The following is a 16,577-nucleotide window of genomic DNA, read 5'->3' on the forward strand; positions in this document are numbered from 1 at the left end:
GGCATTTCAGCCGTCTTCGGCCCGGCTTGCTTGAATCCTGATGGTGCAATGAGCAAGGGACTCACATCTGAGTATACCCTTCCACGCTTAGGGTGGACAAAAATATTTACAACAAGGGGTGGTGATGGACAGAGTCTCTGAATTAAGCAGAATACTCTCACCCAGTCAAGAGATCAGGGCTAAATCCAACACCGTTTTTTAGCTCATTGCACCATCCCAGTTTCAGAACCTGGCTGTATGCAAATTAGTCTGTCCCTGGCCCAGTGCATCATGGGAACAGGGCAGACCAGACTACAAAAGCCAATTCTTACACTGGGAAGGAAACAAGCTTCCGGGGACCGGTTTCTGGCATTTCAGCCGTCTTCGGCGCGGCTTGCTTGAATCCTGATGGTGCAATGAGCAAGGGACTCACATCTGAGTATACCCTTCCACGCTTAGGGTGGACAAAAATATTTACAACAAGGGGTGGTGATGGACAGAGTCTCTGAATTAAGCAGAATACTCTCACCCAGTCAAGAGATCAGGGCTAAATCCAACACCGTTTTTTAGCTCATTGCACCATCCCAGTTTCAGAACCTGGCTGTATGCAAATTAGTCTGTCCCTGGCCCAGTGCATCATGGGAACAGGGCAGACCAGACTACAAAAGCCAATTCTTACATTGGGAAGGAAACAAGCTTCCGGGGACCGGTTTCTGGCATTTCAGCCGTCTTCGGCCCGGCTTGCTTGAATCCTGATGGTGCAATGAGCAAGGGACTCACATCTGAGTATACCCTTCCACGCTTAGGGTGGACAAAATTATTTACAACAAGGGGTGGTGATGGACAGAGTCTCTGAATTAAGCAGAATACTCTCACCCAGTCAAGAGATCAGGGCTAAATCCAACACCGTTTTTTAGCTCATTGCACCATCCCAGTTTCAGAACCTGGCTGTATGCAAATTAGTCTGTCCCTGGCCCAGTGCATCATGGGAACAGGGCAGACCAGACTACAAAAGCCAATTCTTACACTGGGAAGGAAACAAGCTTCCGGGGACCGGTTTCTGGCATTTCAGCCGTCTTCGGCCCGGCTTGCTTGAATCCTGATGGTGCAATGAGCAAGGGACTCACATCTGAGTATACCCTTCCACGCTTAGGGTGGACAAAAATATTTACAACAAGGGGTGGTGATGGACAGAGTCTCTGAATTAAGCAGAGTACTCTCACCCAGTCAAGAGATCAGGGCTAAATCCAACACCGTTTTTTAGCTCATTGCACCATCCCAGTTTCAGAACCTGGCTGTATGCAAATTAGTCTGTCCCTGGCCCAGTGCATCATGGGAACAGGGCAGACCAGACTACAAAAGCCAATTCTTACACTGGGAAGGAAACAAGCTTCCGGGGACCGGTTTCTGGCATTTCAGCCGTCTTCGGCCCGGCTTGCTTGAATCCTGATGGTGCAATGAGCAAGGGACTCACATCTGAGTATACCCTTCCACGCTTAGGGTGGACAAAAATATTTACAACAAGGGGTGGTGATGGACAGAGTCTCTGAATTAAGCAGAATACTCTCACCCAGTCAAGAGATCAGGGCTAAATCCAACACCGTTTTTTAGCTCATTGCACCATCCCAGTTTCAGAACCTGGCTGTATGCAAATTAGTCTGTCCCTGGCCCAGTGCATCATGGGAACAGGGCAGACCAGACTACAAAAGCCAATTCTTACACTGGGAAGGAAACAAGCTTCCGGGGACCGGTTTCTGGCATTTCAGCCGTCTTCGGCCCGGCTTGCTTGAATCCTGATGGTGCAATGAGCAAGGGACTCACATCTGAGTATACCCTTCCACGCTTAGGGTGGACAAAAATATTTACAACAAGGGGTGGTGATGGACAGAGTCTCTGAATTAAGCAGAATACTCTCACCCAGTCAAGAGATCAGGGCTAAATCCAACACCGTTTTTTAGCTCATTGCACCATCCCAGTTTCAGAACCTGGCTGTATGCAAATTAGTCTGTCCCTGGCCCAGTGCATCATGGGAACAGGGCAGACCAGACTACAAAAGCCAATTCTTACACTGGGAAGGAAACAAGCTTCCGGGGACCGGTTTCTGGCATTTCAGCCGTCTTCGGCCCGGCTTGCTTGAATCCTGATGGTGCAATGAGCAAGGGACTCACATCTGAGTATACCCTTCCACGCTTAGGGTGGACAAAAATATTTACAACAAGGGGTGGTGATGGACAGAGTCTCTGAATTAAGCAGAATACTCTCACCCAGTCAAGAGATCAGGGCTAAATCCAACACCGTTTTTTAGCTCATTGCACCATCCCAGTTTCAGAACCTGGCTGTATGCAAATTAGTCTGTCCCTGGCCCAGTGCATCATGGGAACAGGGCAGACCAGACTACAAAAGCCAATTCTTACACTGGGAAGGAAACAAGCTTCCGGGGACCGGTTTCTGGCATTTCAGCCGTCTTCGGCCCGGCTTGCTTGAATCCTGATGGTGCAATGAGCAAGGGACTCACATCTGAGTATACCCTTCCACGCTTAGGGTGGACAAAAATATTTACAACAAGGGGTGGTGATGGACAGAGTCTCTGAATTAAGCAGAATACTCTCACCCAGTCAAGAGATCAGGGCTAAATCCAACACCGTTTTTTAGCTCATTGCACCATCCCAGTTTCAGAACCTGGCTGTATGCAAATTAGTCTGTCCCTGGCCCAGTGCATCATGGGAACAGGGCAGACCAGACTTCAAAAGCCAATTCTTACACTGGGAAGGAAACAAGCTTCCGGGGACCGGTTTCTGGCATTTCAGCCGTCTTCGGCCCGGCTTGCTTGAATCCTGATGGTGCAATGAGCAAGGGACTCACATCTGAGTATACCCTTCCACGCTTAGGGTGGACAAAAATATTTACAACAAGGGGTGGTGATGGACAGAGTCTCTGAATTAAGCAGAATACTCTCACCCAGTCAAGAGATCAGGGCTAAATCCAACACCGTTTTTTAGCTCATTGCACCATCCCAGTTTCAGAACCTGGCTGTATGCAAATTAGTCTGTCCCTGGCCCAGTGCATCATGGGAACAGGGCAGACCAGACTACAAAAGCCAATTCTTACACTGGGAAGGAAACAAGCTTCCGGGGACCGGTTTCTGGCATTTCAGCCGTCTTCGGCCCGGCTTGCTTGAATCCTGATGGTGCAATGAGCAAGGGACTCACATCTGAGTATACCCTTCCACGCTTAGGGTGGACAAAAATATTTACAACAAGGGGTGGTGATGGACAGAGTCTCTGAATTAAGCAGAATACTCTCACCCAGTCAAGAGATCAGGGCTAAATCCAACACCGTTTTTTAGCTCATTGCACCATCCCAGTTTCAGAACCTGGCTGTATGCAAATTAGTCTGTCCCTGGCCCAGTGCATCATGGGAACAGGGCAGACCAGACTACAAAAGCCAATTCTTACACTGGGAAGGAAACAAGCTTCCAGGGACCGGTTTCTGGCATTTCAGCCGTCTTCGGCCCGGCTTGCTTGAATCCTGATGGTGCAATGAGCAAGGGACTCACATCTGAGTATACCCTTCCACGCTTAGGGTGGACAAAAATATTTACAACAAGGGGTGGTGATGGACAGAGTCTCTGAATTAAGCAGAATACTCTCACCCAGTCAAGAGATCAGGGCTAAATCCAACACCGTTTTTTAGCTCATTGCACCATCCCAGTTTCAGAACCTGGCTGAGAGGGAGGTAGGCTTGCCTCTCATCGAGATACCTGTAGATCAAGAGGGTCCCTATGTACACAGTCAAGTATTAGGGAAAGACAGAAAGTTTTTGATTGATACAGGAGCAAGTAGGACTACCATCAGTCATGACGAAGTTCCAGGGGCTCCGCTCTCAGGCTCTAGAAATGTTTCCCTTGGATTTTCAGGAAAGCCTATTGTTAATGAGATATCGAAACCAGTTACTCTAGAAGTTGGTCCATTGTCCCGAACTACTGATTTGTTACTCACGAAATCTTGTCCAGAAAATTTGTTTGGCATTAAGACATTAAAAGAATTAGGAGCAATAATTTGTTGTTCCCCAGAGGGGGTCCGCCTGTTCTTGAGAGACTTCAAAGGTCATTATGTATTACGTGATTTTGATCCAAGATTATTGAATGTACCACAGCATTTATGGGCGCAAGGTCCAACTGATGTAGGTTGTATGCATATCACACCCCATCGTGTGACTCTGAAGCAAGGTGTGGTTTTGCCACGAATCAGACAGTACAAATTGCCACCTGAGGCTGTGGCAGCCTTATCCAAAATTATTGACGAACTTATTGCCCAAGGAGTGGTTGTAGAAACTGACTCCAATGTATGTAATTCTCCTATCATTCCAGTCCTGAAACGTACTGATCCAAATGCACCTCCAGTATATCGATTAGTGATTGACCTTCGAGAACTTAATAAATGTATCATACCCCAGTACCCAGTAGTCCCAGATATTTCATCCCTCTTGACAGCCATTGATTCTGAAGCTACGTTCTTTACAGTTATCGATCTCAAGAACGCATTCTTCAGTGTCCCCATTCATCCAGACAGCCAGTACCTTTTCGGTTTTTGTTTAAATGGAAGAAGCTATAAATTCACACGAGCTCCTCAAGGTTTTACAGAAAGCCCTAGTATTTACAGTCAAGCACTTAAGAGACAACTAGACAATATTCACATGCCAACTGACACTGCCCTGCTCCAGTATGTCGATGATCTACTGATCACAGACCGTTCTGAACGTGACTGCGAGCGAGCGTCACTTACAGTTCTGTATTTTCTGGCCGAGATGGGGCACAGGGTGTCCTCTTCCAAATTACAATTCTGTGTCCAGCAAGTGGTATACTTGGGACACTTACTGTCCAAGTGGGGTAGGCAGTTGACACCTGACCGTATCCAGTTAATAGCACGTCTTCCACAGCCCAAGACACAGAAGGAGGTACGAGCTTTTATCGGCCTCACTTCTTACTGCAGACAATGGATTCCTCAGTATGCATTTCTAGCCAAGCCACTGATACAGTTAACGACACAGGAGGCAGCCGTATCGACTGTCCTCCCTTGGACCCAGGAACATACACTTGTTTTTAATGAGTTGAAGAAAGCCTTATGCCAAGCACCTGTTCTAGCAATACCGAACTACAGTAAGCCTTTTACACTTTTTGTCACAGAACGTGATGGTACTGCATTATCTGTTCTCACACAAGATCAAGCAGGTCAATACAAGCCCTGTGCTTATTTCTCGAGCACATTAGATCCGGTGGCCCAGGCTCTGCCTGCGTGCCTCAAGTCAGTTGCAGCCACAGCTCTAGCTATCAGACAAAGTGATTCCATAGTGTTAGGACATTCCCTGACAGTACAAGTTCCACACTCCGTGGAAGTTCTTTTAAACCGAACACTGACTCAGCACTTGACAATTGCACGTTTAACAGGTTATGAACTGACACTGTTTCAGCCACACATAGAAATCAGACGCTGCAACATTTTAAATCCTGCTACACTGTTACCGTCAGTTACTTCAAATCCTGCCACACATGACTGTGTGGAAGTTGTTAACACTATGACAAAGCCAAGACAAGACTTGACAGTTATTGCATTACCTGATCCCGACCTGACACTTTATGTGGATGGTTCATGTATGAGAACAAGTACAGGAGAACTAGTAGCCGCGTATGCAGTGACTACTGCAACCGAAGTTATAGAAACACATCGTATTGACACCCTGTCTGCTCAAGCAGCAGAGCTAGTCGCTCTGACCCAAGCCTGCATACGTGCCAAGAACCTGAAAGTAAACATATACACAGATTCACGTTACGCATTCGGAGTCGTACACGACTTTGGAGTGCTCTGGCAAGAAAGAGGTTTTATGACTTCTCATGGAACCAAGATCCAGCATGGTCTCCTCATTCAAGCTCTGTTAGATGCAATACATTTACCGACAGCTATTGCTATCATGAAGTGCAAGGCACATACGAAAGTCACTGACATTATTTCCCAAGGTAACGATCTAGCAGATCGAACAGCCAAGCTTACAGCTCAGACTCCAGACATTCCAGTTAACACGACACAGACACTCACTCCAGATCAGACTACTTGTATGACAGTTAAGGACCCTACACAAGATGTCATAGACATACAGTTACATGCTACTCCCGAAGAAATGAAGAAATGGTCCGAACAAGGAGGGGTCCAGACAGATCAAGGATGGTTGACGAAGGGAAAAGCCACATGGTTTCTCCCCGACTCTATGGTTCAAGTCATTATTAATACCGCACATAGTCCAGCACATCTAGGAGAAAAAGCTATGTTAGACAGTATTCAGAACCTTTGGTTCAACAAGCATTTACGAGCTGCAGCCAAGCAGAAAGTACGTACCTGTATGATATGTTGTCAGTTCAATCCAGGTAAAAGTGTCCCGGTGGAACAAGGTGGATTCCAACCCCCTGACCACCCTTTTGAAGTCCTCCAGATGGATTATATTCAGATGGAGCGATGTCGAGGTTTCAAGTATGTCCTCGTAGTTGTATGCGCTTTGTCCAGGTGGACAGAAGCATATCCAGTTCCAGATTACACAGCTGCGACCACTGCCAGGCAGTTGGTTCGTGAGTTCTTTCCCCGTTATGGATTGCCTAGGGTCGTGTATTCAGATAACGGCCAGCCATTCTCATCCGAGCTCATGAAACATGTTTCCCTTCTGTTAGGGTACCAGTGGAAGTTCCATTGTGTGCGCCATCCTGAAGCAGCCGGTCTCGTAGAGAGACATAACCAGACCTTGAAAATCCGCATTGCTAAAGTATGTACAGAGAAAGGTGTAGATTGGTTAGTAGCTCTGCCAGTCGCTCTCTTTTACATGACAATGGTTGCACATTCCAGATCAGGTCTGTCCCCTTACGAGGTCGTATTCGGCCGCCCTCCAAACATGTGGGGTACGCCTAGACCCCGTAGCATTACAGACGTTTCCAGTAATATGCTGACAGATTACCTAGCTTCCTTGATGTCTGCCCTACACTCTTGTCGTTCACAGGTTGCCGCTGCATTTCCAGACAACACTGAGGTGAAGCCGCATGAAGTCGTTCCGGGAGAATTTGTCCTGGTGCGAAATTTCGATCGTTCAAGTCCATTGGAGCCCCGTTGGAAAGAGCCCCAGCTGGTATTATTGACAACAAGGACTGCAGTCAAGCTAGAAGGCCGCAAGGGATGGGTGCACACCAGTCATATTAAGAAATTCCATGGATTGCGACAAAAGACATTTATTAAAGACTGCCCTATTCCTAAGGACTGCCTAAAGACAGACTCTGAATTCAAACTTCCACTGTTAGAGAAAACTCCGCAGCAGGAGTATAAAACAAAACTCCGGTCTAGTAAAATAAGTCAGCCAGTTTAATTGTCTAAGTCCCTCTCGGGTGAAACGGTTAGACAGGTTCCTGACATGTATGAGACAGACCCACACAGTGAGAGAGTTAGTCAAAACTCTAAAAGATGTATTATCGTTCTATTCTTTTTTTTATTTTTGAGCCTTATGATTACCTGCACAAGTTATGCTTTACATTTATGTTTTCCAATTTCACATGTACATATGTTTTCTAATGCTACAGTAGAGCACACATTTAGTGATCTGCCTCCTCACGAGCTATCCTATCGTCTTGCTATGCGTAACAATACATTTATCCGAATGTTGCACTATTCACACCAGACCAGCAATGCCACTAATTGTTGGGTGTGTGGTCGACTCCCCCCTTTCCAGACACCGAAGGGAGTTCTGCCACTCTTTCCTTATCCGTTTTCACATAATGGTTCGTGTGGAGCATGGTCCACGTTAACATCATCCTCAACTGATATGTCCCTTCTGAATCGAACATGTTTCCCAGACAAGCAAGGTCTTTCCCATAGAACAGGGTTAGATCTAGAAAATGAAGTATATGATTTAGGTAATTATTCCTCGAATTTCATGGTCCTTAATGTTCAGTCCGATACTACTCCAGATTTGCCTGCTATTTCAGTACTACCAGTTAAAGGCGAATTATGTGTCAGAAAGAATGGTTCCGCACATGTAGGACATAGTGATTGTACTACTACTGTCGAGTATAGTGACAGTGGGAAATCTATTCTCAAAGCCTCACGTCATTGTTATTTTGTTTGTGGTCAGACCGCATATGTTCGTCTGCCCCTCGATTGGGATGGAACATGTTACATTGCCTTCCTACTGCCACCAGTTTTTCTAGCCCCATCCGATTATCACAGAAACACACATCTAGTACACGTCAGACATAGAAGGGAGTCCCCAATTGTCGATCAAACTGAAACTACTCTAGAACAGTATACAGACTTCAATATAGGTTTCTTTTTCTTTATAGGCCCTATCCAGAATAGTAAGTTAATACGTAGGTTAACCAGAACCCTTGAAGCAGTAGTAAATGAGACTACTTCCGCTCTAGGTAACTTAACTGAAGAACAATCTGCTATGAGATTTGTCGTGCTCCAAAATCGTCTCGTTCTTGACGTCATACTGGCCAATAGAGGAGGAGCTTGTAGAGTCATAGGATCTAGTTGCTGCATTTTCATTCCTAATAACGCGCCGTCTGTTTATTCAGCTATAACCAGACTTCATAAAATTGCCCATCAGTTACACCAGAATCCAGGCACCTGGACATGGTCCGGTTGGCTCTGGAGTATAATATCTGCCTGGGGATGGAAAGTATTGTCATTCCTGGGTATAGCAGTAATGATCGTATTCAGTTGCTGCCTATGTATACAATGTGGCCCTGCGATTTGCGGCATGTGTGCTACCTCTTGTATTCCTAGTCCTAAATCCCGTTCCAAGACAATTCGAGACGAGCAAATGATGCTATATGAACAAATAGATGGTATCATGAATATTGATGTTTCCTGATGGAAATGTAGGGCACAAGGAGGGAATGTGGAAAAGTAAATTTTGCCATGTTATATGTGCCTACGTGTTCCCCATCTTATGCTATATGTGCATGATCGATATGTATGTATCCCCCTATGATCGATTAAAGACGCAATTATAGTTGTGTCCATCTCTAGTATGCCAGTTTCCAGTTCTCGTGAAAGCAACGAGTATTAGGCCTATGTTGCCACATTTTACAGTGTGCACGTTAATTCATTGAATTGTCCCCGTTTCTAGGCCTCAAAAGGGCCCGGACATCAGATTCAGCTCCAGTCTCCTGAACCCACTCCGAGGAGCGATACAGCCCCCACCTGCATCCCTGACCCTTCACTTACTTCCTGCCTCGCAGTGCCCGGCCCGGCCTGGCTCTGCCTCCCAGTCTGCCAAGAGTATGTTATGCTTCTAGTTATCAGTCCAGCCCTCCTTCTCTGCATTCCTAAGCTACTGAATCGCATCAATAGTTTCAGCCATGGTCTAGCCTTGCTGTCTCCATGTAAGAGAAATACTGTATTAATATTCATAGAATATTCCTAGCACACGCAATACATGTAGAATTATGGACGCACCAGTCTTAGTGTCAAGTAGCCTTTGCCCTGATAACTTTTGGATTCTATCAACATGCACTCCAAACACCAGATACCAGATATGCCATAGGTACATGTCGCTCTGACACTGCAGACTTTAGTCCCCTCTTCCAGCGCAGAAGTCATAGCCCCCAGTTCTCCCTGGTAACACGTCATTGCCCGTTTGCGCGCACCACTAGGTTAAAGGTCCCAGCTGCTCAGGTAGCCCCCTCCGTGTTTCCGCCCCATTTATGACACTTCTGTTACGTTTACATCACATGTCCATGTATACGCCCTGTACACGCCTTCTTGTTACACCCATTTTACTCTTATCTTTCGCGACTGCTACGAGTTACGCCTACTGCTACGCCTACTGTATTGAATGTAATGTAATTGTTTTAGTATATATACTGTGTACTGTTACTGAAAGTTACCCTTATCCTTCCCCATGCCATTCCCTGGCAGCTGCCATCCCGTGCTTTCTATTTCAGGCCGTCCCGTTCTTGTCCCTTCCCTTATGCCTGATTAAAGCCTGTAAGACTCTGATACCTCGAATCCTGTCTCTTATTTATTGAGCTATCTGTTTTATTCATTGTATTCAAAAATAGTACCGGTAATTAATTATTTATTTACCACAACATTGTTGAAGAAAGCAAACCACTGACAGCGCGTATTACTGTATATAGTTGCTGCATATTTTGTGAAAACTTCAGATATGGTCGTTTTCGGTAGAAAAAAATGTGTGAAACCTTGTAAATATTGTCACACTATGTCACTCAACTGTTAGGTTCATGTTACACTTGGGACACTTTTGCACAAATACTTTCTTTTTTGTATAATCTTTGTACATTTTGTGTATAATACATACATATTTGTTCAACAAAACCTCTGGTGTTTTTGGTCCTTTTCTCTACGACATCAGCATAACCCTCCTATCGCGATTGCGCGTTAGCATTATATATAGATATATACTATTCCACAGGAACCCTTGTTTTCTTGTTATAATCAGTCACCCTGGTTCCGTAGTGAGTAGGGTTCCCTCGTTCTCCCCTTTCCACTGGGTGCAGTTTGTAGCCACAGTGCTCCATGACCAGAGCGTGTTGGACACGGCCATAATTCTTAATTTAGTGCTTAATTTGTACAATAATTAGTGCCAGGGCCCTCGATAGGCAGACACTCAAGTCTGCACCATGTATTGCCCCTGCCAGCGCTGCCAATGACAGTGCCAACACAACAACTAACCATCACATTCCTACAAGTGTGACAATTCAGACTATTCCAGGCCCCCACAGCTATTAGAATGTCTTGGGAGGCAGGGATTAGTCATTGTAAATGTAAACTGAATGAATAAACAGCTGTTGTGCTCATACCTAAATTAGGTAGACAGCTCCACCTTGTGGCAGACTGTCATACCGCGGGTGCTGGCAATTAAGTGCCAGTGCTGAGTACTGAAAATAACCGGCTCAAATTGAGCACTGCCATGCCCAGCAGGCTTTTAGTACAGGAGAACTGGTTACATGATAAGGCACCGGGAAGCAATGGGGCAGTGACAAAAGACTCATGGGAAAGCCAGTGGATATTTCAGACAGGGGTACTGGGCAAAGATAGGAGTGGAAGGGCAGTGGCCCCTACTGGGTCATGGTGCTGGCCCAGGGCAGAACCAAGCTATTTTTAAGTATCTGATCAAATAACCCCAAAATATCACTTGAAAGGTGTGTATTAACTTATGTGATAGTTTTCTATTTAGAATAGGAAGCAACCAACATTACGTCATCATCATTTCTGTGCTAAACCTGGATACTTACAGGGTTTACAAATGGATTTAATGTGTTTAAAGGCATCAACTGTTTGCGAGCATAAGTGCAGCAGACTTTATTTTCATCAAAATGGCTGCGGGGATACCTAGATGTTGGCAATGGGGCTGCATTTAAACTCCCACTCTGTACTTTACATGTAAGTGGGCCTGCAGCAGTCTGTCTTCTATGTTCATTACCTCAAGAGGACATCTAGATGCAGACCGTAGTATTGCAGCCTAGCGCATGAATCTCACGCCAGTAATGACATCAGTTGCCACAGAGTGCAACTACAGAAGTCTTTCTTTTCTGCTTATTCTGTGTGAGCGCGCCAAGCTGCTCACAACGCACAAGCCCCGAAACTCCGTTTAATGTCCGCGAGCATGATGCGCTACTAGAGAATGCACTTTTTATTTTATTTATTTATAAAGTTTTATATAGCGCAAACAAGATCCCGAGGGATATCAGAGCGCTTTACAATATGAAGGGAGGAAGGACATAAATGCAATATTCACATCAAGTAGGAAACAAAAAATTCAGGAATATTTTGGCTCCTTCCTCTCTGGTTGGTTGTCGACCGTGTTTGTTGTGGTATCTGAGGTCACCAGTTACACTGATAATACATTTAGTGACGTCATCGGTGATGCTGATGTTACATTTTGTGATGTCAGCCGTGATGTTGTGCTAAGCAGGACTTTAAATGGGTAGGTAGTGTCCGGAACTGTGTCCCTGCACTTCTTAAATTTGAAAGGGAGAGTACCTGCACTTCTGGGTAACAAGCAGGTACTCTGATACCAGCAGTTCTATAGTTCCATTTAAAGCGCTGGTGACATCATGGCTGCGGAGCTAATGACAACGAGGGATGGTGAGTGTCTTTATTGTTTTCAATTATAACATGAACATATACAAAAAGATGATGCTTCAAAACAAAATGTTATGGAGGTGACGCTGTACCTGTGAAACACGGTTCATACTCTGTGGACCTTGAGTCCCGTGACGTATGGATTTCATCCTATTGTTGGCCTCTGACGTCACCTGGTCAGGCCAATGTCCTCAACAGATAACTGGACCCAGATGCACTACACGTCAGTGCGAATATTTGTGGGACGTATAGGTGTGCTATGCAATGCAAATGGTGAATATGACATTGTCAGCCACTATTAGCACGCACAAGGATTTTTCCGCCAAAAGTTGACACGAGCGGCGCAGTGCAGGCCTTGAAGCTTTGCCCCCTGCAGTAGGAACCCCCGTTCATCTATGCACAGTGGGCAGAAAGGATACGCAACCCGTGCAAGCCCACCAGGATCCCACGCAAGGCCGAGCCGCTCAGTGACGCAAATGTGCGCCCCTGCCTGTGCGTGAAACCCCAGCGCCGCAGAGGGCCATATTATCAAGCAAGGGTGATACATTATCGCCGCTTTTTATCGGCAGGAAACTGCAGCTAAAGCGGCGATAATGGGCTTGATAATATGCCCTTGTGAATTCCCATAGAAGCCTAGATTAACACCAGAACCTGGGCTGCTATGGGAATTAACAAGGGGCTATTATCAAGCCCATTGTCGTCACTTTAGCGGCAGTTTCCTGTCGATAAAAGCGGCGATAATGTATCGCCCTTGCTTGATAATATGGCCCAGAGGGTCAAGTGTGCCATCGTCCCGGGGGCAATGCGTGAACCTTCCTCGAAAGGGACGCACACTGCGGAGTTAGCCCCGGGTGGGGGCGTGGGTGTGCAAAGAGTGGTCCTGGACTGGAGGGGGTGCACAGAGCACACACTCATACTCGCCATTGCAAATATCATAAATCCTCTTTAGCGTTACGCAAACGTGACATTTTCCCGTCACCATGACCAGTGACGTCAGCAAGTAACCAGCGGTGACTTCAGAGCTGCGCAGAGTTTGCAGTCCGCGCCCGCGCAGCGCCCCCGGTTTCCGTGCAGCGCACATCTCAGTAAAGGTGGCCTGTGAACGGTCTCCAATGCAGATCGCATCCAGATACTCGGGCCTGCTCCCCCCCCCCCCCGTCATCATCAGCTTCCCCAGGACCGTCTGGCTGCGAGACTGACCCCAGCAGCAATCAGGGCCCATTGTTAGCTTTACATGCCGAGAAAGGCTGAACACTTCTGACTTCTGCAGACAAAGCTTCGTAACGCAGAAAAGGACACAGTCCTCCGGGCAGAGCTGCGTAGGGTTCAGGGGCTGCTGTGTCTGTTCCCTGAATACAAGTTATTTATTTGTATTTTTTTTAATTTATGAAATGTTATCAAAAGAAACACAAAAAGCCAGCCTGGTGTTACAGCAACACAGATAACTTAGCAGTCATGGTCAATATATTACAAAATGTAGGTAATGGCATTGAGTGAGTCACCTACACCACACAGCGACACAGGTACAATGTCAGCAACTTCGGGCATCAAACTTACAGCATAGAGCTGGATACAAGTTATTTAAAGTGACCCGCGCGCAGGCGGTCCGGGGCGTGCACGGATGTAAAACAGATTACATACAAGCAGGTCATGCAACGACCCGTCAGTCCACGGGTGGAGGCGAGGGGGCCCCTCATCCGGGATGCTTTTTAAATCCCACTCTTTGCTGTCAGCAGCGCCTCTTTCTCGCCCCCCTGCAGGGCTATCAACTAGAAGTGGAAAGCCGAGAAGCAAGGCGCTTGACGGCGCAGACCACCGCGGGGATGGAAGCCCGGTGGAAGAGGGGGGGGGGGGGAGACTGAGGGGAGGGGTCAAAGGAGGAGCCGGTATCGTTCCATGGATATCACTGTGCCTGGTGCAAGGAACATCGCACCAATTATGAGGGTGGAATGGCTCCAAGGCCCTGGGACCGGTGCCACTGCACCTGCTGCACCAATAGAAGTTAGGCCTCTGGGCTCCTCGTTTCTGCTCTCCGTCAGAGTGCACTAAATAGGTGACAAAAGGAAACAGCCGTTTGTGCTCTCTGCCTCCTGATATGTGAATCAGTAGGTGCAACTCAGCTCTTCATCATAGTGAGGTCGGCAAAAAAAGCATCCCTGGGCAAGACAGCTCGCATTATTTTTTAAGATTCATTTTGCATATAAGGACTTAGAAGCAGTCTGGCTTGCGCAGGCGCTAAAGGGTGTCAAAATAAATAAAATTAAAGAACGGGCCATTACAACGTCACTCCTGGCACGAGCAGCGCCCACGGGAGCACAGTCCACGCACGACTTTTGTTTCTGTCGTGAGAAACGAAATCTGACCACCTTGTGAAGCCTGAGGCAGAGGAAGCTGCTTTTAGCTGCATATTTATGTAATCTTTATTAAAGCGGTTCTCCTTTCAAAGAGGCGGCGGCACCTTTTGTGTCTGGTAACATCACCCCCTGTGTTTACCGTGCCCAGAGCCGGGTGCCAGGAGAGGACATCTCCGCTGTAAACAAACATCCCCTTGCATTGTTCGAGGGCATTGAGCGTGAAAGTGTCACACGAACTATCCACGCTTTGATCCGCAGCCACTGAAGCTCAGCGGGCTGCGGCACCTGCTGCTGAGTTCTGCGTGCGATCTACCTGGCGCTGCGTCTACGCTCCGGCGCAGCCTTTCATCTTCCAGTGGTTGATGAAAGTACGGCTAGTGGGCTGCGAAAGGGTAATGTTGCTACTGGCAGTGCTTGAACGCTGCAGCCGCTAATTAAAACACGACCAATTAGCCAAGGTTCGTCCCATCAACCACCAGCCCTAAAGCAACGCAAGCCTCGTCTCTTCTGCAAACAGGACCCCACAGTGGACATAAGACACAAGCGCGGTTTGCAAACCAACAACATTGTGATTGTGTAAATGTGTGCTGACACTTCAGCTGCTCCGCAGCACAAGACGTGCGTGACACATTAACACGCCTTCTGCATTTGAGTGCGTGTACCTTCAATAATGCGCCAGCCACCCCGTTCCCACTACTTCGGAGCGCTTTACGCAAGTTGACACAGCCGAGTTAATTATCCAACGTAGATTTCTGGAGCCCCTCAGCTCTCCGAAGTCTGCAAGGTAAAGTACTAAGAAAGCGAGACTAGTTTGCACAGGATCACACGGTTTGTTCAAGTGGGAGAATTAGGATCTGAAGCCACCCATGTGGTCTTGCACCGAAGGCCATCACTTTTCAGCTGAAATACAACTGTCTCAAATCACAGACTGGCATCTCAGCCGATGCCTGACACCAGACAGTACGTGTGTAAAAAGAACAATTTTGAAGAAAATCCTGTTAATATAGCGCCTAGACAGACGCTTCGCTGAGGTACAGACCATACACAGATGCAAGAGGGCACTTACAAGCTTCCTGGGATACATTTTGGGGTGAGGGGAAGCAGTGTACACTGCCTCACAGATCCTCAAGTAAGACAGATCAGCAGGTGGCAGGAACGGCGGAAGAGCACCCAGCGGGACAGCGGGATGCGCCGGGAGTGGATGCGTGGCGGAGCGAAGGAAGGGTCCTTTTAAAGAGACGGTCTCCTCAGAGGTCTCCAGACTGTCAGTCAGAGCGCAAATACGCACCCAGGAGCGACGCCGGAGCTCACAATTACACCTTAGATCACCTACAAGCCTGCACAACAAACACTGATTTATTCCCAGTAAAAAAGGACACAATGAACTTTTCCAGCTCGTTTCACAACACGACCAATAAAATGTGCATTAAAGGCAGACTTACCCAAGAGGACTAAGAACAGAAAGTAGCCCGGCTCCCTCATGGCGCCCACTCGGTACAATCCGCGCGTGTTCCGTGAAAGGGGCGAGTGTGCAATAAGTGAGCACGAGTGCCTGGTGTGCAAGAAGTGAGCACGAGTGCCTGGTGGGGAGTGCACCTTTGGGGGTGGGGGGTGTCAAGCAGCCCGGGTCCTCACAGGCAGCGGCATCCCTTCAGCATCCCGGGCCGGGTGCAGGCGGCAGGCAGGGGGTCTCGCACGCCCCCGGAGCTCCTGCCACAAACTTTACTCCAGTCCCAGGGGTGGAGGCAGGTGGTGGAGAGGGGGGGGGCGCTATCCCGCCCTGGGAGGTCGGTGGGAGTTGGAATCCAGTGCCTCCCGGTGAATCATGCCGTGTGAGCCCCGTGGGGGTGGGGGTCCGGGGTCTTCCTGCGGGGGGCGCCGCTGCTGATGCCGGGTGGGTTCAGTGTGTGTGTGGGGGTCCCCTCGCCTCCTCCGGTCGGACCGTCCTCCTCTCCGCAGCACCGGCTGCTCTGGCTGGCTCTGGCCCCGCCGTGTGTGAGCCCGGGTGCAGTACCGCCGACCGCCGCCGGGAGAGGGGGGCGCAGCGGCTCTTAAAGCCGGACATGATGTGGGGTCTCTTTATGGCGGCCCCACGCGCTGC

At 47.8% G+C, this 16,577-nt stretch overlaps 1 protein-coding gene across 1 annotated transcript in view; it reads right to left on the reverse strand.

Moving 5' to 3' along the window:
* The window catches only part of LOC144821548 (GDNF family receptor alpha-4-like), a 739,131-nt gene extending 722,863 nt beyond the window's left edge, over positions 1-16,268 (reverse strand). Inside the window, exon 1 of the mRNA XM_078678723.1 lies at positions 15,919-16,268. Within this exon, the coding sequence (XP_078534849.1) occupies positions 15,919-15,958 (40 nt within the window). The 5' untranslated portion in view covers positions 15,959-16,268. The remainder of the gene's footprint in view (positions 1-15,918) is intronic.
* Between the last annotated feature and the right edge of the window lie 309 nt (positions 16,269-16,577).

Source organism: Lissotriton helveticus, chromosome 2_2 (genome assembly GCF_964261635.1).
Source record: "Lissotriton helveticus chromosome 2_2, aLisHel1.1, whole genome shotgun sequence".
NCBI lineage: Eukaryota > Metazoa > Chordata > Amphibia > Caudata > Salamandridae > Lissotriton > Lissotriton helveticus.